Source organism: Stylophora pistillata, chromosome 8 (genome assembly GCF_964205215.1).
Source record: "Stylophora pistillata chromosome 8, jaStyPist1.2, whole genome shotgun sequence".
Taxonomy (NCBI): domain Eukaryota; kingdom Metazoa; phylum Cnidaria; class Anthozoa; order Scleractinia; family Pocilloporidae; genus Stylophora; species Stylophora pistillata.
Genome location: NC_142526.1, coordinates 24,983,558 through 25,007,078, shown reverse-complemented (window position 1 = coordinate 25,007,078; position 23,521 = coordinate 24,983,558). Strand labels below are relative to the sequence as shown.

Genomic DNA, 23,521 nt, shown 5'->3' with positions numbered 1-23,521 from the left:
GTACCCCTGTGTACCCTGTGTATCCTGTGTACCCTGTGTATCCTTTGTACCCGTGTGTACCCCTGTGTACCCTGTGTATCCTGTGTACCCATGTGTACCCTGTGTATCCTGTGTACCCTGTGTACCCGTGTGTACCCTGTGTACCCCTGTGTACCCTGTGTTCCCCTGTGTACCCTGTGTACCCCTGTGTACCCTGTGTACCCCTGTGTACCCTGTGTAGCCGTGTGTACCCTGTGTACCCTGTGTACCCTGTGTACCCGTTTGTACCCCTGTGTACCCCTGTGTACCCTGTGTATCCTGTGTACCCATGTGTACCCATGTGTACCCTGTGTACCCATGTGTACCCTGTGTATCCAGTGTATCCTGTGTGCCCATGTGTACCCATGTGTACCCTGTGTACCCTATGTACCCATGTGTACCCTGTGTATCCTGTGTACCTATGTGTACCCTGTGTACCCATGTATACCCTGTGTACCCTGTTTACCCATTATACACTTTGTACCCATGTATATCATGTATATCCTTGTATACCTCGTATACCCTGTCTACCTTGTGTACCCTGTACACCCTGTATATTCATGTATACCCAAGTATATTCATGTATACCCAAGGGTACCCTGTATACCATGTATACAGGAAACCTGGCAAACATCAGTTGGAATCAATGGAAGCTCTCTGGCCGAACACAATCCCGTTTTGTACGTTCACACATGAATTATGAATAACTTATTATGATTTTATTAGCCCGGGGGGGGGGGGGAAGTCCCAGATAAAATGGAATGCGATGATCGTCTGGAATTTTGAAATAAACTCCTAAAGGAGGGAAATGTATGCGTGGCCCAACCGTTTTTGGGTACACAGGGCACACAGGGCACACAGGGCACACAGGGCACACAGGGTAAACAGGGTACACATGGGTACACATGGGTACACAGGGTACACATGGGTACACATGGGTACACAGGGTACACATGGGTACACAGGTTACACAGGGTACACATGGATACACAGGGTACACATGGGTACACAGGGTACACAGGGAGAATGGGTAACAGGGAGTCTATATGGAGACTGCCATGAATTACTTGCCCTATATGCAGACTGGGTAACAGGGAGTCTATATGGAGACTGCCATGAATTACTTGCCCTCTGTTCAGTAACAGATCTATCTCATAAGACGTCATAATGTGATAAGAACGTAGGTGACACACTCAGCTGTGCCTCGTGAGTCACTTATATGTTACCCGCACATTTTGACTTGCTCTATAATTCATTACTTATCAGACACATGGCAGCATGGAAGCTAATTATTAATTATGACTAAAGAATAAAAGTCACAAGTCACCCGCCTATTGACCTCGACGAGATACAGGCAGCAATAACGCTTCTCCACGGCGCAAATGTTGATTAGGTGTGGCAGTGGGAAAGGATTGGAATGGTATCGGTTTATCTAAGCTCTTCTGGTGGTCTCGAAAACTCTTCAAGCTAGTAACTATCAATTGGCTGCTAGGCTAACACCTACGACTACCACCCAATGGTCACTGCCGTTCACTAGCACTTTCCTCGAGCATCCCTTCAACAGTACAACCACAGACTCAGTTTAATTATGAACATATATTTTATTGGGTTACAGATTTTGATGTTGTATCCCTACAGACACCCCACTGACAAATCTATTAAGAGTAATTTGAACACACCGAAAGAGTTTTCAAACGCAAGATCCAAGAAAACGATTTGTCACTAGTGACTCGAGTATGATAAAAGAGAGAAGAACTAAGTGTCTACATCTGCCTCCTCTACTTAGGAACGTTTCCGCAAACAGCGCAAATTTTGGAACGACCTCACGCCTTGCTAACGAGTTGGTTTAGTACTAAACGAAGCCGAGGCATAAAGGAAGATAATCTAGTTAATATTAATCCCGTTAACATATGGTCTAGCGAAAGAAACAAAACAAAACAAAACGAAAAAAAAACATAATAATAACAGGTATGTTTTTTGTGAGGTACCATTTAAGTATACATGACCACGCCTTTGATATAATGGGAGAAAAAGAACAGTAAATCAAATCATCCTTTCACTCTCAACTGTTTCCAAATATTATAAAATTCTGCTTTCAATTTTGCATATTTGGAAGTTCAGTATTTTACAATGATCAGTATTCATTGTCTCCACAACCAACCATTACAACATCATTGTAAGGCTTCAAAGCAGCTGAAAAATTAAACTGTTTGATCAAGTACAAATTGGTACTACCTAGTCTTGTACCCAGACCTTTCATAGCCAAGCCGTTGTACATCTACGTCACAGTTGCACGGTAGCCCCAGGGTACTAGATAAGGTAACACCGTGACTAATGACTGAAAGTTAGAAGTACCAACGTTATCTGCTGCGTCAGTTGATTCTGTAGAAATTCCTTCTTTAAATGTACCCTTTTCAGATTGCCTATAAATGTTTCAATATGGACAAGAAAAACACACACGTTTTTATTTTACCTTCTCACGCTTTGTTCTGACTATAGCAACCCAAGGAGGGGAAGACCTGGGGCTAGATTGAGTGTTCTTTGGTCGTGATGTCCCGGTGGACTTGTCTGAATTATTTACCATCGTTTGAGATGAGGGTCGAATAATTTGAATGCGACATCTACAGTTTATAATAAAAGTAATCACTCTCTTCACTGAATAAATAGACCTTTTGCATAAGATAACGTACTGTAACCTATTATCTAGGAACAACTCAAGTGCACTTTGTTTCATAGAGATTTACAAAACAACACACCAAATCAACACCATAAAATATAAACAAATTCCTGCAATTCAAACTGTAAAATAAAACAGTAAAAAGTAAAATCAAAGACAACGACAGTACCATAAATAAAGACCTATTTTTTACAACGATATTCTTTTCTTTTTAAACAGTAAATTCTGTATAATGTTTCTCCGACGAAGTATAGAAAATAAAACTCTGGATCTTTAGTATGAACTTGGCGCAATAAATTGCAACAACCATTTGCACTGCCGTGCTATAACTTAATTTGAACATCTTCTAACCCCAAAGGAGAGACGACTTTGTTCTTTTTCTTCAAATTGAACCTTCTGTCTCGAGCGGTACCTACACTACTAACGGATTCGGTCTCTCCGGAACCATCCGAACTGTGGGTCGCGTCGCTCTCGAGCGATGTTCTCCGATTTCGAAAACCTTCGGGATTGTGACTAAACGATCGGCTGAAAAGTGATGAGGGGTCACCGCCAAGACGTAAGAACGGGCCTGGATCCGATGCATTGAGCTTGTCGTCGGCGTTGTTACGTCGGAAGCTTGGCGACCTTGGCGCAATGGCGGTTGCTAAATTATAACCAACCTTGATGCTTCTCTTTATAGCTTCTTTGATGTACTTAACCATCTCCCTCTTTTCTTCTGCAGTTCTGTAAAAATACCACATGAAACCTTTCATTTTTATTATTATTTCTTCCGAATAGTAATAAAAAAAAAAACAACAACAACAACTCGCACATGAGCGAATTTTTAATCGACTGTCAAAAGTAATCCGACGTTACATTGGTTTTTGACTGTACTTTGCTTCGTAATTGGTCTAGAAAACTTGCACTGGTCTCCCAACGTATCGGTGCCAAACCTAATCAAATCGTAAGATAATTTGGTTTTATCAACTGAGTTTATACTACAAATTGTCCGCCGTAGAGCTGACGTTTCGAGCGTTACCCCTTTGTCCGAGTGAATTTCACTCGAAACGTCAGCTTTAGAAACTCTTTATGGTCGTTGTGGTTACTTTTCGTTTTGACAATCGATCGATTGGTGTTTTTATCAATAAACCTTTTCAGTTCAAGAAGTAATCGAAAACGAGGTTTTCCTTACATTATCACACATTGTCTACCAGAAAGTGACGAGAGAAAAGAAAAATATCAAAGTACGGAGTAGTGCACAATCTAACCGCACCACGTCTCAAAGCTTAATTTATTGGTTGAAAATGGCAGAAAGTAAACTGAAGTGATATCGTGATTTAGTGAATTAAAAGGTTAATTGTGATATAACGAGGACAAGGTCCTTTCCCTCGCTAAAACCAATGGGTAATTAATTAAAATATCAATTATAAAACGAACCAGAATCAGCCTTACTTGTTTGCAAATACGTAGGTACATTCTTGTCTGCCAATCTCCGCTGTATCACTTATGTTTACTAATTCCCACGAATGAATTGGCTCTGGACCTGAAAGGGAACCCGAAATCATGCAGACCAAAACAAGAAAACGCCAAAATCAACGGATTGTCACAAATTTTTAAAAACTTTCCTTTCCTGTACTGTAAGGCAGCAAGTAATCTCTGCTCGAAATCCGCCCTTGTTATACTTTTCCAAAAAAATCCTTGGCCTTTTTTGTACTTTTATTTTCTATTACCATCACTCTTTTAACCCTTTACACCCCTACATCCCGTACGCAAGTTCTCCATACAGATTTCTATACAATTCCTATGGTACTTGCAAGGAGAATTTCTCCAACAATCAAAAGATTCCCGAGTTTGCGATCATTTCCTCTATTCTCATAACCTTACTGTTGGATTCAGGAGTGATACTGTGGGGAGAAATTAGATGCTTATCTTTCTTGGGGGTTAGACGGAGAAGCGTATCTCGAAAATATTAGAAACTCACTTTGCCTCGTGCGAAGGAGGGAAAAAAATTTATTTCTTACCCACGTAAATTAAAATTACTGTGTGGCCTCGCTGGGGAGGCAAGCATAGAATGTTACAGGTCAAGGTATCATACTACACATACCATCATTTAACCAACAGTGGTCTCGAATTATCAGCGCAGATGCTGGGATAATAGTTTTAAACTTGATTTCTTCCGCTGATCCTAAGGAAGAGGGCTGAAAAAAAAATCAACGAATGGAGTTAGTGAGTGAGTGGGTGAGTGAGTGAATTTGTAACTTAAAACCTCTCAGTAAGACAGAAGTCACACCACGAGGTAAAAAAGGACAAACTGCTGTTAATAAACTGGTACACGACCAATTGTTGGGAAATGCATGCCAAAGAGGATAGAAATAATCTTCTACTCACCCGGTCTTTTTCTTTCTTTTTCTGTTTCCGCTCCACATAAAGAAGAATCAACACTTTCTCGAATGCTGTTGTAAAAATAAAACACAATTCCGAAATTTCAGTTCCAAATAGATGTATTAAAAATATCGTTTTTATGAAAAGTGAGGGTTGAACAATGTAAATATCTTCTGAAGAAACAGAGCGGCGGCAGTAGCAGCAGTTCGATAGTCAGAGCGAGCAATACTCTATTGTAAAACACACATGTAAACATTACAGACCTAATTTTACTGTTCCTATCTTACCAAAAAGATGCATAGTCCCTGGAGTCATCTTTTTCCCAATTCTGGGAGAGACTGGGTACTTTTTTAGCGTTCCACTTTTCAGTACGTCATCCGGGCAATTGAGCCAGCGAACTTTACCATGATGTGTCAACCGATCTATGCTGACGTCAGAAAGCTACCAGAGAAAAAAATCATCGAATGAACGATTCGGGAAGATGTAGGTGAAGTATTTTTGAATGAGATCGTAAAGAAAGGGATTGGCTTAGAGAAGCGAGAGTTTATAGAGAACAACCCGACAAATAATTTCGAACTTCGAGGGGATATAGTAAAGTTTTTTTAAAAAGAAAATACATCACAATTCTGACGGAATATAGAAAACTGTTTGTAATAGAAGGTTTCCATTGTTAAAGAGGCTTGACATTTTAAAGTTAAATGTTACGCTACCATTTAACTTTCAAATTAAAGCCAGTAACAAACTATTTATTTTTGTTTGCCCTGCTTCGAGTTTGCTGAGCTCGAACACATTTTGGAATTCTCGCGCCCACCTCACGTAACCGATAAGAACGAACCTAGATAATTTTGCCACCATGGTGACTAAAATTCTTTTATGATCATTTATCAGAAGCTTCTACTGCATTATCTCAAATACTGTTTCTTCTTTTCCTTCCTGACGATAAGCAACAGGTCACCGTGATTTGAATTTTACCTCGAATACTCCAAACTCTTCAATCAGTTGATGGAAAACTGGTGAGAATTGCTCTGTAATCCTCTGCATCTCGTTAATGTGCTCAGCAACTTTTTCGATTGCAGTCACGGCCTCTGAAAATGTAAAAAAAAAAAATCTCGTGAAATCCTTATCTGTTTCTAACTGGACAAGTAAGCTCTATCAATGGATACAAGATGACATGGGTTGTTAAAGGCAAAAGTTTCCTTACCTAACAGGCAATGGTATTCTTCGCTAGAGCTATCCAGGAGCTTTAAGATTGTACGCAATAATAGAGGGTATCTTAATACGCGCTGCAAATAAAAACATGTTTTATTAGATCAACGACAATGGCAAATTTTGAGTTCGACAAAAACCAAGAAGGATCGTAAATTTTGAGCTCGTTCGACGGACATAAAAAAGATGTTAAGAATTTGTCACGAGTGTGGTACCAAAAAAAAAAACCAACAACAACAACAAACCAACAAAGAAAAGAAAGAAAGCTCTTCCTTTAACAGTTCCTAACTCCGCTAAAACTACCTTAGGGGCAACTTTCATACTTGGTATGCAAAACCTCAACTACATGCCACCCCATTCAGAGGTTAGTAGGTAGGGAAGGAATTCTAGCTATAATGAACATCATTAGCCGCTTAACACGAAGTACGAAATAGGTAAAAATAACTTTTTCTTTTCACCTGAATTGGCTTGATAAGGTAAGATTCTAACGTCCCTGAATGCTGGTTCTTTGGATTACGGGCATGAAGGAACTCATGCAGTGCGGTGTTTGATCCTGAATAATAAAAATACAGTCTCTACCTCCACTAGCGACAAATAAATTAACCATTTTTATATTTTCTGGGACCACTTCAGGCGATTTAAAAAAAAGTACCAAATTTAGTTTCTATTTCTAAATCTTGAGGAAAATTTGTAAAGAAAAAAGAAAACAACGTCGCACATTAACACGTGGACTCTATGAAAGAGAAGGTAAAAAAGAAGAATGGAATCTCAAATACAGCCGTTCTATATCACTAATGCCTAGGAAACGAGACGATTGCAGATCGACTAGGGGATCTGTGAAACGTTTTGCGCATTTCATCCACGGAACAGATAGTCACCATCGCATTCGTTGTTGGGTCACGTCACGTACTCTCTCGCCCCCACCACCGGGCCAGAACAGAATACTCATTCAAAACGGTGTGTCGTATGTTGTAAGGCGTACCTGATTGAAGAAGTTCAACAACCCTTGAGTGACTGGAACAAAACGCACTGTAAAGTTTGAAATGTTCCGTGTAGTTGAAAAATGTCTCTCCAATCGTGTATATAACGTTCTGAAAGTAAAATGACGATGAATAAGACACGTAAGAGATATCTGAATCTCGTTCAGGGTTCTGATAAATGTATATTCTCAATTAGATCGCCTCGACAGCTTACAACACAAAAAGGAAAAGGCTGTTGAAGTTAAATTTTCGCAATTACGCGAAGAAATAATCGAGAATGCTATTGGTTCTCCTTTAACATACATTGTCGATGGTTGAGAGATTTTGCGCAACTCTCCAAACAATCCGATACAATAACAAAACGGTAGCTCCCTTTTTCCTTGCGCTCCAAGGCACATGACATGAATGGCGCTGCGCAGATATGACGTCACTAAAATTTGACCCCCGCAGCTTGTGTCAACATACAGAGGAAATGACCGTGAAATGTCGAAGGGCGCGTTTTTAAATTCGCTAAAAAATGCTGTAATTTTGACGGAAAATGACGGTGTCCCTGGTGCAAAGTTTCACAAGAGCCCAGAAAATTATTCTGTCGAACAATTAAAGCGCTGGCTAAAGTGTAGAGGTTGAAAAGTTTCTGGAAAGAAGGATGAGTTGATTGCACGTGTTCGTGATTACGTGAATTCAAGAAATCATCATGTTCTTGATCCCAGTATAGATGGTGGAAAATGGATAGATATCAAGCAGCAATCAAAGGATCACAAAACTAATAAAACAAACTCCATTAAGTCGAGTCAAGTCCCCGATATACCTACATCTGGGTGGAAAAACTGGCCAAGTTATGACATTTCGGCTCAGTTTAACTACGGCCATGTCTACTTTTATGCTCTGGAATCACTGACATCTAACACTAGTCATGTTATCAACGATAATACGTCGGACGAGAGTGAAAACGAGGATGAAGGACTTGGCCATATGACTAATAAACCGTTTAAAAATGGACAAAAACCGTGAGTATTTAGACTCTGGTTTTGTTCATGATGTTTCCGATAATAAGACTGTGAAAAATTATTTCATACGAGCTCATGTTTGGCCTTCGATGAAGAATGAACTGCCCCACAATGTTCTTGTGCTGGTATCATTTTTTTTCACCCTCAATCGAAAAGTGCCCTTCCATGCATATAGCCTCACAATTAAAAAGAAGATTCCCAACGGATACCTGAAACTGTTCAACGGTACTGAACTCTTCAAATCCAGTCTCCGTTTCCATCGGCCTTTCAATTTGCTTGAGGAATTCCACTTGAAACTCTAAGATATCATGAACAGTTGATACTAATGCTTGAACCTTGATTGAGGGAGACAGTGAAGGAAAAATCGTCAGTGAAAGAAATGTCCATAAAAGACGTGATTTAAACTGGAGACCGTAAACGATTTCCACAAGATAATTGTAGCACAACCTTACCTCTGATTGTGACATGAAGTTCTCATCTTTCATGGGATCAAGATAACGTTTTAGCAGAAGTCTCAGATCCTAAAATCAAACATCATTATAAGCGGGGTCACTCATACAGATTTTAAAATTTTGATTTTGAAGAGGAAATGCAGTACACTAATGCCAAAACTTTTCTATCAGTGACAATAAAGGAAAAGTGCGTTCCGGATGCCATATTGTTTCCCCAAAGTTAGAGTTATTCCTGGAATTACTACATTGACCATGCTCTGAGACTCAAAAGAGTGACTATCTGTTCGCAATTTGTCTTCTAATGAGCTGAACTGTATTCGACCATGACTACGGAAACCAACATAAAGAACAACTCAGCAATCTGTACGCAAACGCAAAACCACAACGCGGAAAACAACAGCTATTGCTCTAATCATCGCAAAAAAAAAAAAAGAAGATTACTGCAGTCAAGAATTCTTGGAAAAAAAGAGACTTTTCAACGTCACAGGTATGCGGCTAGGTTGCTAAAAATGATGGTGGCGTGAGTTCTTGGAAAACCGGGTTTTTGGCGGGAAAACCACGCTGTCTGCGCCGCACCTTTGTTTTCGGTTTGCTGATTTAGAAGTTTGCTTTTCTTGCAAAGAAAATCTGAGGATGCCGTTCACGTTTACCTTCACGTAAGACCTTTCTGTATCCACGAGTTCAATGATAACTTTCCGCAGCTTTTGTGCTTGGCTGAGACGGACACTCGGCTTGGGTTCTTCGTCATCTGAGTATTCCACCTGCCGCCTGCAGAACAGCGTTACTTGTTCAGCGCGCTGCGTGTGAACAAAAAAGAAAAAGGGTTAATTGTCGACTTTTGGAGATAACATTCAACTTAACAAAATAACGACATAACCCACAAATGAAGGCAAATGTAATGTTCGCTAACACAAAGTTGAGGGCAACAGGTACGCTTTAACTAATTAATTTGAAAGGCGACACGCTTACCAAATAACAACATAAACTCGAGAACATGAATTCTACACGATTTTAAAATCTAAGGCAGTTTAGTCTGGCAGACGGTTCGACATGACGAGTATCTCTTATTATTAAAGCTGGACAAAGGAGGTACCTGAAGAAGTTCGTCCACACTCTTGCCGGGTGGTAATGACGAAGGACTACTCAGTTCTCCGGTACAGCTTGTGATAACACTTTCTGTATCCACTGTAGAGTCTTCGTCGTAAGCTACGTCAATAACAAATAAATAACAACACCAAATTACTTTAAAATTGGTCCTGAAGGTAACTACTTCGCTTAAATTGGTGTTGTCGGCTGCATTTCTCAAGACATCTAATCCGTAACGTATTTCCTTCCCGCTTTTCTCATTCCTTCCTTATCACATTGGACATTCTAAGGACACCTTTGGTGAGGCACATACACACTCAAAAACTTTAGTTAGAAGCATATATGCTTTTGCTTCAATTTATAAAGAAAAGCCCTGGGAGAAACACTCACATTGAGGCGGAGGAACAATCAGGTCACTTAGATCTTGCTCAGGAATTGTATCACTGAAAGAAAAGAAAAGTGAATCAAGCTTTTGCTTTCAAACGTGACTAGGGCAAATGATCAAAATTACTGCGGCTCAAACATCTACAGTGATTAAATGTTCGTATTTCCATAACCCTAATTAAACAATATGAAAGTTCGTTTTAATTGATTTTCTTCAGCAACATTTGTCGCATTTCACATTCAATTTACATTAACCAACATCCAAACAGAGTACAACCGGTGGAAAAGTAGCCCCCAAAATATCACTGTTAAATTCCAAATTTGAGCCCAACTTACTTGTAACAAACACCACACTATGTGGATTAAACAATGCAATGATATGACAACCTAAACTTCATCATTAGCCCTTTTCTCATCAAATTGTCCTAGAGTTTTCATCTGTCCGTTTGCAAAACACTGCAATCTTCTTTTTCTTTTTGTTGCTAAATGCTCGGTTGTTACCTTATCTTAGGAGGCGGCTGGACAACAAGACTGGTGATAATGGCATCAGATGTAACCTTATTTGCTACTGGTGGTTCATCACGGCATGAGCGCAGCAATAAGGTAATGGATGGGTCTAGAAATAAACAAAAACCCACATAATCCTATTTGCAGTTTACATATATAGTATAGCTATCAAAGTTCAAAGAATAACAATAAAACATTAATAAATACCCTTTAGTGCTTCTCTGAGATCTTCCACTGCATTTTCCACTTCTTCTATTTGAATATCATTTACAGCAAGAATTTCATCTCCAGTCCTAATACCTGACATAAAAATTGCTCTTGGTCAGTCTACAAGTTCTTAATAAGAATTTACCAGTACATTAACTATTTACCTATGAGTAACACTTATACTTATTTAATGTCCCTAAAAGACCTGAGTAAAAACAGATGAGCAAAATTTGATTAAGACTAATTAAAAACAGAAATTCCAGTTGAGAAGCAAGAAACCCTCCGTTCATTATCTCCACATATAAGGATGTTAAGTACTCTCCGAAATAGTAACCCTTCTTGAGTGCTTTCTATGTTGTAGTTTTTTGCTTACCTTGAACATGTGCTAATCTCCCTTCCTCAACTGAGCTAACCACAATGCCTTCATCTTTACTCTCCACTGATATACCTGAAAATGTTTTATTAAATATTTTTACAACTATAGTAAAGGAATTAAGAACACTGAATTCCACTGCCTTAAAAAAATACTATACGTAAAAGCAGGTACAGTCTAAATCTGATAATTTTTGTGAAATATGTTCTGACCATAAATTCCTTACTTTGAAGTGGAAATTCGTAACAACAAAATACATGTAACATTCAACTCAATATTAAGCACTTGTGCCCCACAAAGTAACATAATGATGCACAAATACTCAATAGATTCATTAAAACCAAAACAACATACACTATTTCCTGTGCACCAAAATAATTCATGAAACATTTGAAAAATAAAACATGAATAAGCCTTTACTGACATATTGATGCCACCTACCAAAATCAAGCCTGTCAATCTCCATCGAACGCTCCAATTCTATAGTGAAAGTGCACTTCTCACATAACTTTAGACAGTTATAGTTCTGTTGGCAGAAAATCAAAAAGTCAAGAGTAAAGATTCTGGGCAGCCATTTTAATTCAAAGGTAAAATCATTTTGACCATCATGAGATAATAAGTATCTCTAGGCTTTACTTACATGACTCTCTAGCAAAGAATCCTGGAGAGGAGTGGTGTAGCCTACAACAAAAAGGTTAAAAACAATTTATTTTCATAAATCAACGTAAAGTAAAACTGACTAAACTAAACAAAGATGATCATAGTATAGACTGTGTTAATTTATCAAGAGATTTTACAAAAAATCATTGGTATGATTCGACCTTGCAAGTACATTAAACTGTTATTAATACTATTTGCATTCAGCATGTATACATATATATATATATCCTTCTTTTGCATGCTTTTGTTAATTGGGGTAAACAAGACTAAATTAGTAAATGACTTGAACCCGGGGGTAACATGTGAAGGTGTAGTCTGATCGTCCGGGTGAGTGTAGTCCTGAGAAGGACTGTTGTCGGTGGTAGTGACTGACATTTCGACAACCTGTGCGGAAGTCATCATCAGAGTCAAGTAAATGATTGATGTCATCATTGAGTCAAGTGAATGATTGTTGTCAGTAGTTTCTACTGACAACAATCATTCACTTGACTCTGATGATGACTTCCGCACAGGTTGTCGAAACGTCAGTCACTACTACCGACAACAGTCCTTCTCAGGACTACACTCACCCGGATGATCAGACTACACCTTCACAAGACTAAATTATTTACATCAATGTGTTCACTTGACTGCTTTAAGTATCCTTTGACTAAGCCTAATTTTCTCTACATTAGATTTGGAAAAATTCTTAATTCAGGGCAAAAGCTGGCATTAATTAATAATATTTTCAAAGAATCAGTTTTGTTCCTTTTACCTGTTACACCTGAATCATCTTCTAATCCAAGTTTAAGGTAATAGGCCTCTGGGTTCAATTGACGTTTGCTACAAGTATTTTCAACCACCTCCAGTATAGTCATTTCATTGTGTAAAGGTATTACAGTGCTTTGATTGTTATCCAAACTGATGCGAAGGAAGTTTCCAAGGTTTTTCCAGTCTGAGTGACTTGATGATAGAGAGCTGCTCTCTACCAAGGCACCTTCCTCCTCTGGCATATCATCTATGCTATCTAAGTTTGGTTGCAATTGTCTAAGGAGAAAAAAAGGAGTTAATAATAACATACAATTAAAAGGAAAAAAGAGTGCAGGTCACTCTTACCGTTTTAACCTTGGTGTTCCAGAACCTTTTCCAGAGTAACGGTCTCTGATCGACTTTACACTTGCTGCATCATTGATTCTCAGTGATGTAAGCAAAGCACTTTTCAGCCTGCCTACAGAGCTAGCTGATCTCTTTGCTTTATTTCTTGTCTTTACTTCTGCATCGGTGCTGGGGTCTCTTGCACTCACAACAGCATGGAATGACATAACTGAAAAGATGTTTAGTCTTGAAAGGATCTGTTTAGTGTTTCTTGAAACACAAGCTAGAAGTGTCTGAGGATTGGGTAATTGGCTGCCCTGGATGGCTGCTGTGTAGCAATGAAGTCGATAGAAATCAATGTTGAGCTGCTCTAAGTTTTTATCCCACTTTGATATCTGTAGACAAAATTCAGAAATATCATTACAGAGGTTTAAAAGGAAAAATCCTCTTTTTTGTGTTAGATTAATACATAATTTCAGGCTGAAGTGCTACACACTGAAAAGTCACTGACATGTTACCTCAAGTTTACTCTGAACACTCCAGAAACACTTTTCCAATATTTCTTAGCAAACACATTTTCAAAGATCCAGAAATAAAGTTTGGTGCTGAAGTTACTGACGGCAGTAGGTCTAAATACCAGTTGCACCATGAATTCTGTACAGTCACCTGTACATTAAAAATACCTTGGTACACTTTACATTTATTACAACTTCACTTGGCAGTATCACATGTAACTTTGTGCAGTTTACCTGATCAAGAAAGGCTTGTTTGTTCTTGGAATCAGTAACAACAGTGGACTGTAACTCTGCCATTTTCTTAAGTTTGGAATCTGAAGATATTTTCTTTTCAACTCTATTGATCTCTGTTGTAAGAATACGAAGCATTTCATGCTTTCCCTTCTGTCCTGCTCCTGCCAGCACTGATGCAGCCATTGAATGTATTGCTGTAATCCAGTTTTCAAGATCGGTCTGATTGGATGCCTTTAATTAGGACAAATTGACAAACAAAAACTGTTTGATTCAAGGTTTCCCTCTTGGGTTCATGTCATCAGAACAAACATGTGATATCTAGTACCAAAAATTTTCTAAAAGACAATAACTGAATACAAACAAGGCTGTTGCAGCTGAATTGGAACCAGGAAGTGCATAGTCAGTGCAGCAACTCAGATTCTTTATTGAAGTAGGGCAATATTGTTCTGTGGTTCATCATGTGCATGCCAAACCCTTTGTGTCCAGTCTTTCACATAATTAACTCTCATACCACTCAAAGAAGGTTAGATTGTTAATGTGATGTTATTACTTTGTTCCTGATAGGATTTTCTCCATTCTTTAAATTAAATTAAAAAGTAGCCGCTCACTTAATAACAAGAAAAACTATACCTGGAAGAAGTATCCTTCCCCAAGTCTGGAGCTAACACTAAACACATGATCTAACTTGGCATGTTCTGGCACAGCTTGAGCAACACAACCATCAATTTCCAATGAAAAATTTGGTTCATCTAAATCTTGAGGACTCACAGTCTTTTCATTACAAAAATAAAAATTCAGGGCACCATTTCTGAGTGACACCCAACATTTTCGCCACTTCCTATCTGATGCCTGCTCAACTTTGTTCGTCTTCACTCTTACAAGGACATGTTTCACAGACAGCCAGCCTGCCTTACGAGTTGCACCACCCTGACGTGACTGAGCAATTCCCGACTGTGGTTTCAAGTTTGTTCCACAGCTACTGTTAAGGTCTCCTTCATCATGAAATGAGGCATGAATATCCTTGAAATGGAAAACATAACAATGTTGTAGGCATGATATAGTGAATTTGAATCTTTAAAACAAAAGATATGTTAAATTGCATATATCAAATAGTTTTTTACTGTCCATAAAACTGCAACATGGAGTCAAGTTTTAAAGAGATTTCTATTCTCTATAAGAACAACCTAGTACATGTATGATTACCCAGCACAATTGACTTAACTGTCAAGTGCAATCTTAGAAAGAAGAGATCATACACAGCATGAACGGATTATTTAATTTAATTTAGTCCATTTTCACTGCATTAAGTTTTGCAGTGGGGAAGGACTAGAAAGAAACATAGGAACCATTCATACTAGTCCACCCTCCCACCCATCCCACCCCAGGGGAAGACATCCATCACACAGTAATGTCGTGTACACGTGGGAAATTAATGTCTCCTACCCCAACCCCTGCAGGAGACAGGACCACCACTTATTCGTCCCTATCCAAGAAGACTAGAATATCTAACCATTTCTTGATGTTATAGAAAGGTAGCAAATTCTTCTCAATTATTTTAAGACCCTGACTGTTGGTCCGGCCAAGACTCAAACCCTCGACCTCCCACACAACAGTCTGGCACTCTACCAAATGAGCTAACCAGGAGGCGGTTAGGAATGACGAAGGAATGATTTATAATTAGGAATGATGAAGCCATCCTACTCTGAGTTCCTCCCCCCCCCCCCCCCCCAGAAGAGGTACCATCATATAGTGGTGGAGAGTGATTTGCATGTCTCAATGATTTTTAATGTCCTCAAGCTTTATCTAGATGTAACCCTGGGTACAAAAAATTTCAATTATAGCAAATTTTCAGAATCATTCACTTACCACAGGACTGTCATTAGCATTCAAATCAGCAACACTCTTAAAGTAGCTCATTTCCAAGTCATCCACATCAGATAAGTTACTCCTTGAACTAACTGAGTAATCTGAGTCACTGGCAACAGATAAGCGTGAAGAAAGATGATTTTCATGTGATGGTGAAATATGCATCACATTACGAGAGTCAAGTGAATCACTACCAACATCCTCCACACCAAATCCACTATCAGGATCACCACTGCTTTGTAAACGGGGTATAGGTGAAGTTGTGTGGGAACTGATGGTAGTAAGTGTTTCTGTGGCTACAAGGGTGCTGTTAGACTGGTAGTGGTCACCAACATTATTGCAGAGGGTACCATTGATTGGAGATTTGTTGTTTAAATCAGTGTCATTAACCTGGATTGATGGTGTATCAGAACTCCCTTGGCTATCTTTCCTTGAAGGTAACTGCAAGTAAAGAAAACAAAAAGAGATTTTTTCTCAGAACGTAATAGCTATTACTGCTGAACCTGCATACAATAACCAGTTCTCCTTTACAGCTACATTTGCCCTCATGACAAAGTATGAACAATTCCAGAGGACTTTGATTGCTACTTTCATTGATGGCTTTTTAAAATCTGATTGTTAATTCATCTCTTCAGCTGCTTCACAAAAGGGATCAAACACTGAAGTGGTACCTTCTGACAGTGACAGCATGAAAATGATTTTTTAGCTACCTTTTCTTTGCATTGGAACTGTTTGAACAGTTTGATAGGAATTAATGTGGATCGTGGTTTTGACTGTGACTGAAAAAAACTATAGGGAAAAAACATGATCACAAAACCAAAAGAAACTAGAAGATACCTTGATCGGTCCACTTGATTTTGGCTGATTGGTTAGTGAAGGATTTGATGATGATGTGGTTGATGTGGAACGCACCCATCCAGGCTATTAGCAACACAAAACATTGTTCAAAAAGAGGTGTGTCTATATTCTTACAGTAAATCCAATAAATAATAATGACACTGGTTTTTGCATCTACTGTACAACTACTTACATCTAATTGATTTTAATATGTTCAATGTAATAAAAAGAATATTTATAGAAAGGTGAAATATTTAACATGAACTATTGGCATTGTTCATCATGCTCTCTTATACAAATATTCTGAACAATGAGACATACACTGCAAAAATCTAAGAACTTCTGAGCTTCTTCTTCTGATACAAAGTTCAGTCCCCATGCATGGCTCTCTGTGAATTGAGTAAAATGAAAAAAAAGGCATTTCTAGATTAGAACATGATTGATTTTACAAAGTAAAAGAGGTCTGTAATCATAACACATCATGGTACAGTCTTTTACATGGTTTTTCTAAGAGGAAAGTACATTTCAATTTATTATCAAAATTCTCAAGTTTATCATTATTTTTACATAAACAACATCAATTGAAAGGTGCCACTCTTATTGAAAAGGCAGTTTTCAAACTGCTAATAATTTTAAAATACTTACTTGATTTACGATTCCTCCACTGAACAAAACACTCAGATGTCTTCTTAAGCCGAATTTCTGAACAAATTTTGAAAGCATATTAATATTAACTATGCAAACACTTTGAATCTCCTGGGTTTCTCTCATAATAAAATTCCTATATGCAATGTTGTCAAGGAAAAAGTAACAAAAGGAAGAGGCCTAGGGTAAAGGGCTGGTAAAGATAGCTTCACTCTTAACGATAATTGTAAGACCTTTATACACAACACCTCATCTTGAACTCTCATGAAGTCTGCCTGAGCTTTAAAGAATTCATGGAAAAAGCACTGTCAGGCAAACAGATGTAAATGTCTGAGGTACCATTTTGGGCCACATCTAAAAATTTGTCTCTGCTACCAATTAGATTACAGTTACTTTCACAATTAGAGATGATTTTTTTTACTTGTACATTAAAAAAGGAAGTCCCTTCCCTATAAAATTTACCACTTTTTTTCTATTGATCCAGAATTAAACAATCGTACTTACCATTTAAGTTTATTTCTGCACTAAAGACAGTCTCATTGTTCATCAATGCTGTGACCAGGAACACATCTCCTGTTTCCACCTACAAAACAAAACCACTTCTACTCAACACATGTAAGACAAACACCCATACAAGTAAACATTATTATAATAAGCATGTAATTCATAGCAATATAAGCAAGCAAGTGAAAAAAGCCCTTTTGACTGATGCAAAATCCAATAAACATCTTCAATGAAAATTCACAAGGTAAAATACATTACACGATAATCATACAAAGTTTCACTAAGTCCCAAACTACAAGGAGGCTATGGTGATTCTAAAATTTGAGGCACTGCCAAAGTGTCCTTCTTTACTATGTAAATAGCCACATACAGTCATCCTTTTTACCTTCTTTCTGTGAATTGTAATTGGTATGACACTTTCTATCACAGGGACCCATCTCAAAGGACCATCATCTGAAGACAAGGTATTAACCTCTGCAAGAGAACTGTACAAAACAAGTGTAACATAGTCAGTCCAAACATGGCCACTGACTTTAGTTACCAAAAGAACAAAGTACCTGTCTCTGCATAAATGGGTGGCAAATGATTCTACTAAATGATATCATTTGACAACTCCCCAGTAGTTATAACCATAATCATTGTTAGTGATAGCATTTAATAGAGTAGGAAAAAAACTACAAAATTTTGAACATCTCAAAAAATGGGACATATACAAAACATGGATAGGGGTCCATGGACCACCCCTAATTTTTGAAAAGGAGATCGCCTCTGTTAATATGAAAATTTACCGGAGGTCAGGGTATGAAAAACATGGACTCATATTTATTGGGCCCCCATAAATGGGAAGACCATAAACTCATTTTGAGATACAGAAGATCAAGTGCATTTCTACCCCCAATGTTTTCATTCCAACACTTCCAAATTGCAATTCGATCGGGAAGACACCCCTACCCCGCTTATCATACTCTATCATGCATAAAAATAAGCCGATTTATTTTATAAGCGAAGTTTACCCTACGAACACAAATTTGTAATCAAGGAATATTGATGGAAAAGTTTAATGGATAGCTTGTGATTTTAATTAGACAGCACAGAATCATTTAGTTTCCGTATTAAACGAAGTGTAACCTTGGAGGGGGTAGGTTGCTGGATAACATAAACTTGCTCCAGCCCCTTCGCACTCCCTCATTCACGATGGCAACCGCCTTGAAACGATCCAAAGGTCAGGTGAGTATTTATTGCTCGTACCCACAAAGTACACCTGTATTGCGAGCTATGTACAGTTGCAAGACTTTGTTGTACTACCCTGCATAAAAGGAAGTCCTTTTACTTATTTATTTATTTTAATATTTAGTGTAAAAATCAAACACAAGGAAGGAAAAGGTTGGTTGTTTTGTTATGGCTCATAACTGCTATTGTCGATACTTGTGAACAAAAATGTTCCAGTCCTTCGAGTTTTCAGTTTGTGTGTGTTTGCGTGTCGAGGAAAGTTATATTGATCATTCATTTATATCCCTTTAACATTCCTTCAGACCTGAAATCGTTATTAGGCAATTACATAAAACAGCATCTGTAAGCATGAATAAATAGTCGTAAAAGTTTTATTCGTATTTAAAATCTAAACATGAGAAAATTTATTTTAACTTGGGGCAGTCCATAGGGGTGGTCGATGGATAGGGTCCATAGGGGTGATCCATGCATGGACCCTGGTCCATATTTTGTATACGTCCCAAAAAATGTACTTTTCCCACATATAATTCTAATTTATTATAAACTGGATCATTGGATAATGCCATTCAAGACTTTTTATTGGCTTAGCCATTATAGTATATGAACCAATATACCATAATCTGACACCTATACCTTGTAACATCCAGCTTCTTCTCACGAAATAAAGTCGAGAAGATTTGTCTAATATCTTGGGGGTTTTTTTTAATAAAACAATTATTCCACTCGCGCGTGTTGGATATGAAATGATTATAGCCAACTCGGCGCTACGTACCTCGTTGGCTATCTCATCTCATATCCAATGCGTGCTCATGGAATAATTGTTAAATATCACAATAAATCAATGCTTTTACATTTGTATAGTGACTTCATTTTAAATTTTCAACTAAAAATCAGCTTGACAAAAGGTTTAGTTTAGTCTTTCAATCCCTACCTCCAATACAATTGAGTTTGCAAGTGTAACAATCTTTTCATCCATTTAGAGTACTCAGCAAAATCTTTAATTCCCCCAGGTATAGTCATTTTCTGTTAAAATAAGCTGTTTAATTGATTTACTGTGTAGTTTAAGTTACTATTTGGCAAAAACTGTTGATCAACCTATTGTAAAGACAAGAAATTATTACAGTAACTAGATTAAGCATCCCTGTTAAAATAGATATCCAAAACAAAATGCAACATCTTATCTGGTGAGAATTGATTAAAAAATATATAATAATTGCACTTTTTAAAAATCTTGCAGTTGGTAGGAAATAAGTCATGCAAATTAAAATTACCATACAAATTAACCGTTTCTGACAGATGAGTCTTAAAGCTGCTTATGTAAGCTTAAGCATCATGAAAGCTTCACTTTTGTTGCAATATAGTTATAAAGATTAATATAGTATTACGTAGTTTAATCCTTCCCTGCACTGATGTTACAGGGTGTAATGATCAGTTTCTCGACCCAATAAATGATACAGAGAATAAAGTTAATGAAATTTTTTGGCTATTAGAATCATGATTTAATCTTATCGCTGATATATACCTCTGTCCTGGAGGTCAAATATTGCTGCCTTTGTTGTGGAAAGTGTTTCCATATACTCTTGGGTCACATTGTTAGGATCACACTGCTAAGTTGTTTCACAAACAAGAACTTTTTAATTTGGCAAATGCACAAAAATTTTATCTATTTTTATCACTCTTTGAGATCATGTTCAAATTATTTGTTATAAAAGAAAGGAACTAATGCATGCCCTTGTGGGAAAATTGATCTTGCAAGAACATAAACTATATAACTGTTATATTATGATCCTTTTGCATCTTGTCTCAGTGTACATTTAAAGTAAAAAAGGTTAACAAATAAATTAATACCCATGCAGATGTAGATGAATGTAGATGAACAGTACCTGCACATCAACCCTTAATTTCATTCCAAGATTTGTGAACTCTGTCTAATTTCATCCAGAATGCAATTAAATAATCATCATCACAAAAACAGGTGAGAAGATCAAAAACAATATTTCTTAATCACGAAGTAACATAGTCTTGTCTCTTTAACAAATTCTCTAAACTTCTTAGACAGCAGTGTGACGAAACGTCGTTAAAATAACAATTTTAGCTCAGTTAGCAGTGAATGGTTGAGAGCCCAATACTGAAATTCAAATTTGACCCATTTATAAATAAATCATGAGATACAAGGTCACAAAAAGATATTGTTTCCTTTAACATCCTGCTGCCAATCATCTATTTGTTGAATCAAATTTAAACTAAAACAGTGATTCGAATTGTTTCAGTATATTTCCAAATCAAATCTCCCTCTTCATAATAGCTTTTAAATACAACTGTACGTAAATTGAATAGAATGACAGAAGCAAACTAGCCTTGAGGAAAACCTTCGAGAATGAACAGACATCGCCAACATGAAATAGGCACAAGAAAAGGAGTTTGAAATAGATGATCCACTACACTGTAAAACAGTATGTATTATCACAGCCAGCTGCATGTCAGTGGGAATTTAACTGAATAAATAATACTTTTTTCTTTTAAAAATAAACCACTCCAAAGATTCATATCATTCACACATATTTGTTAATCCTACAATAGCTGTTTTGTACATTAAACATAAAAAAACTGAAAAAAATGGCTGTAGACTACCCAGACTGCCTGATTCGAATTGTGCTAATTATTTCTTGAAGTCATGGCACAAACTGTAATTGTGCTTACAAGAATCCACAGTAATGATAACTTCAAAATACCAAGAACAATAATTTAAATGAAATCATAAATAAAATGCACAGATCTCAATCACCACATAACATCTGTCATTACCTTTTTTTAAATAACCAATAAATTAATAAAGAAAAAAATGCTCGATCAAATCTTTCTGAATTGGTAGAAATGCAAACATTTAACAGAAAAAGTAAAAAAAAAATACCTTACTGAACTAACTGTAGTTAAAATAAATTACTAAAATAAGGTTAAAACGAATTTTAACAAAAAACAATCTGAAATATCCCTTCTTGTGCAATTTCTACATCAAAACTCTAATTTCAATATCCAATGACTTGGCAAAATATTTCTATTAAAAATGAGAATCATTTAAACTACTTTTAGATATTTTTTAATGTTGAATTTAAAGATTAAGGAATTGTATCGTTTTGATAATTTTCCCTTTCTCTGTAAACAATTGCTAGGAGTATTGGGTTAGCCTAAGTTTACCTACTAACTTACTTAGATATACTAATTAGAGAACTTTATTAGAATTTAAACCACAATTCTGCGGCAAATTGTTGTGAAATAATGAGCTAAAAGGACACATCAAAAAGTAAACCACAAAATAGAAAAGCACCCGAGGGAAAATGATATTTGATAGCTTGTAACATCCATAAATATATTGTTCGTGCAAAGCGTGAAATTGGAGAAAACAACGATCTTCCTGTTTCAATCTGGCTCCATAAATAATCAAGCCCACGAAAGCTTTCAAAAAATACTTGGAGACGCTTTTTAAACAAGTTGGGGATTTAGTCCAAAGAGTCTTCACGTAATGTAAACAAATATTAGTAGGGATGCAAATGACGTTGACAAAATGTTTACCGTATGACTTGAATGCCTCCATCCTTGCTCCAATTCTCGATGTACTTGGTGGCTTCATGGGCCTCAAAGCTATTTGCAGCTGAAGGAAACAAGCCGATCTGGCCCCCAAATTGGGGACCAGACGGTTGACTTTCTTTGTTTCCAATATTGTCTTCGTTTGTCACACTCCAGTCAAACTCCCATAGTGACACACTTCCATCTTGAAGATCAACACAACATCACAACCTTTCAGTTCAACTGCATGACCTCAGTGTGAGTATTTACGAGGCCAGGTGAGACCCTGTTAAAGAAGAAACACATGTTTGGAACTTCTGTAGAAATGTTTTTTGTAATGCGTTCTTTATGATTGGCCGGTGCACCGGGTCACAGAAAGCACATCTGACAAAGAGTCTCTTACTACTTGTTGCTTCAGGATCAAATCAAGTGGTTCGTGATCTGTCAATCCAAAACAATTTTTTAAGACTCTTTCTGACCACCTACCATAGCTTAATCAGTGCTTAAATTATATTTTTATGGAGGTTGATTAGTTTACAAGGATTACATCTGCAACGTTCGATAACATCTAAACATTGTACGTCAAAAAATACTGTATCGCACGATAACTGAATCGAAAATCAGAAGAATTTAAATCTTAGAAACAATCGAGGTTTGAGTGAGAATTTACCTGGGGTTGATGAACTTTTCCCGTTTTCTCAAGAAGCATTTATAATCTACTTCTACCTAATGTGCGCTCTCACGATTCACTACGGGTTGCCCTCAAGAAAGTGTTCGTAGTTACAAAGGACTTCACGCTCTCATTGGTTGCTGGGCTAATTTACATCACATTCCTATGAATCCTTGGGGAAAACGTGATTAAAACCACACTGATCAGTGACATAAGAGTTATTGGATTACAATGCTGACCAAAGTTTTGCATAGTTCCCTAACCTTGAAAATGATAGATTTTAAGAGATAATTTGACTAAAGTATGATAAACTGCATTGGAGGTCTTATTGAAATTATGTCTAAAGTTTTATCAAGTTCTCGAATCGTAGATTTTGGGACACGTCTGTAAATTAGGAGTGAAACAAAAAAGACTGATATTTTTAGTAACTGATATTGCAGATTAACCCAAAGCTGATTACAGTA

The 23,521-nt window shown here is 37.3% G+C and overlaps 1 protein-coding gene across 2 annotated transcripts; it reads right to left on the bottom strand.

Annotated features, from left to right (window-relative positions):
* Nucleotides 1–1,599: 1,599 nt before the first annotated feature.
* Nucleotides 1,600–23,356, bottom strand: LOC111334186 (rho guanine nucleotide exchange factor TIAM1-like). Of its 2 annotated transcripts, XM_088731617.1 has the most exons (32): nt 23,058–23,356; nt 22,394–22,673; nt 19,755–19,846; nt 17,979–18,078; nt 17,594–17,672; nt 17,090–17,146; nt 16,766–16,833; nt 16,445–16,528; nt 15,608–16,048; nt 14,372–14,761; nt 13,742–13,972; nt 13,014–13,387; nt 12,673–12,944; nt 11,899–11,939; nt 11,700–11,784; nt 11,259–11,333; nt 10,886–10,978; nt 10,673–10,787; nt 10,178–10,230; nt 9,795–9,907; nt 9,352–9,498; nt 8,702–8,770; nt 8,459–8,584; nt 7,245–7,353; nt 6,721–6,815; nt 6,258–6,339; nt 6,029–6,141; nt 5,344–5,497; nt 5,063–5,127; nt 4,779–4,872; nt 4,127–4,217; nt 1,600–3,418 (listed from the first exon to the last, which is right to left on the bottom strand). In XM_088731617.1, exons 3-32 carry the CDS (start codon nt 19,841–19,843, stop codon nt 3,019–3,021), a joined length of 4,305 nt encoding a protein of 1,434 aa, XP_088587743.1. In that variant the 5' UTR covers nt 19,844–19,846; nt 22,394–22,673; nt 23,058–23,356; the 3' UTR covers nt 1,600–3,018. The 2 variants fall into 2 exon arrangements, with proteins under 2 accessions (XP_088587743.1, XP_022795616.2); XM_022939881.2 differs by lacking the exon at nt 19,755–19,846.
* Nucleotides 23,357–23,521: the final 165 nt, after the last annotated feature.

Excerpts from the sequence above, each read along its gene's own strand:
- LOC111334186 (XM_088731617.1), bottom strand. The coding sequence starts at position 19,843 with ATGACTATACCTGGGGGAATTAAAGATTTTGCTGAGTACTCTAAATGG. Across the intron at positions 17,147-17,593 it reads TGCAGAAATAAACTTAAATG|AAATTCGGCTTAAGAAGACA; the intron begins GTAAGTACGATT and ends AAATTTGTTCAG. Across the intron at positions 4,873-5,062 it reads AAAAGAAAGAAAAAGACCGG|CCCTCTTCCTTAGGATCAGC; the intron begins GTGAGTAGAAGA and ends TTTTTTTTTCAG.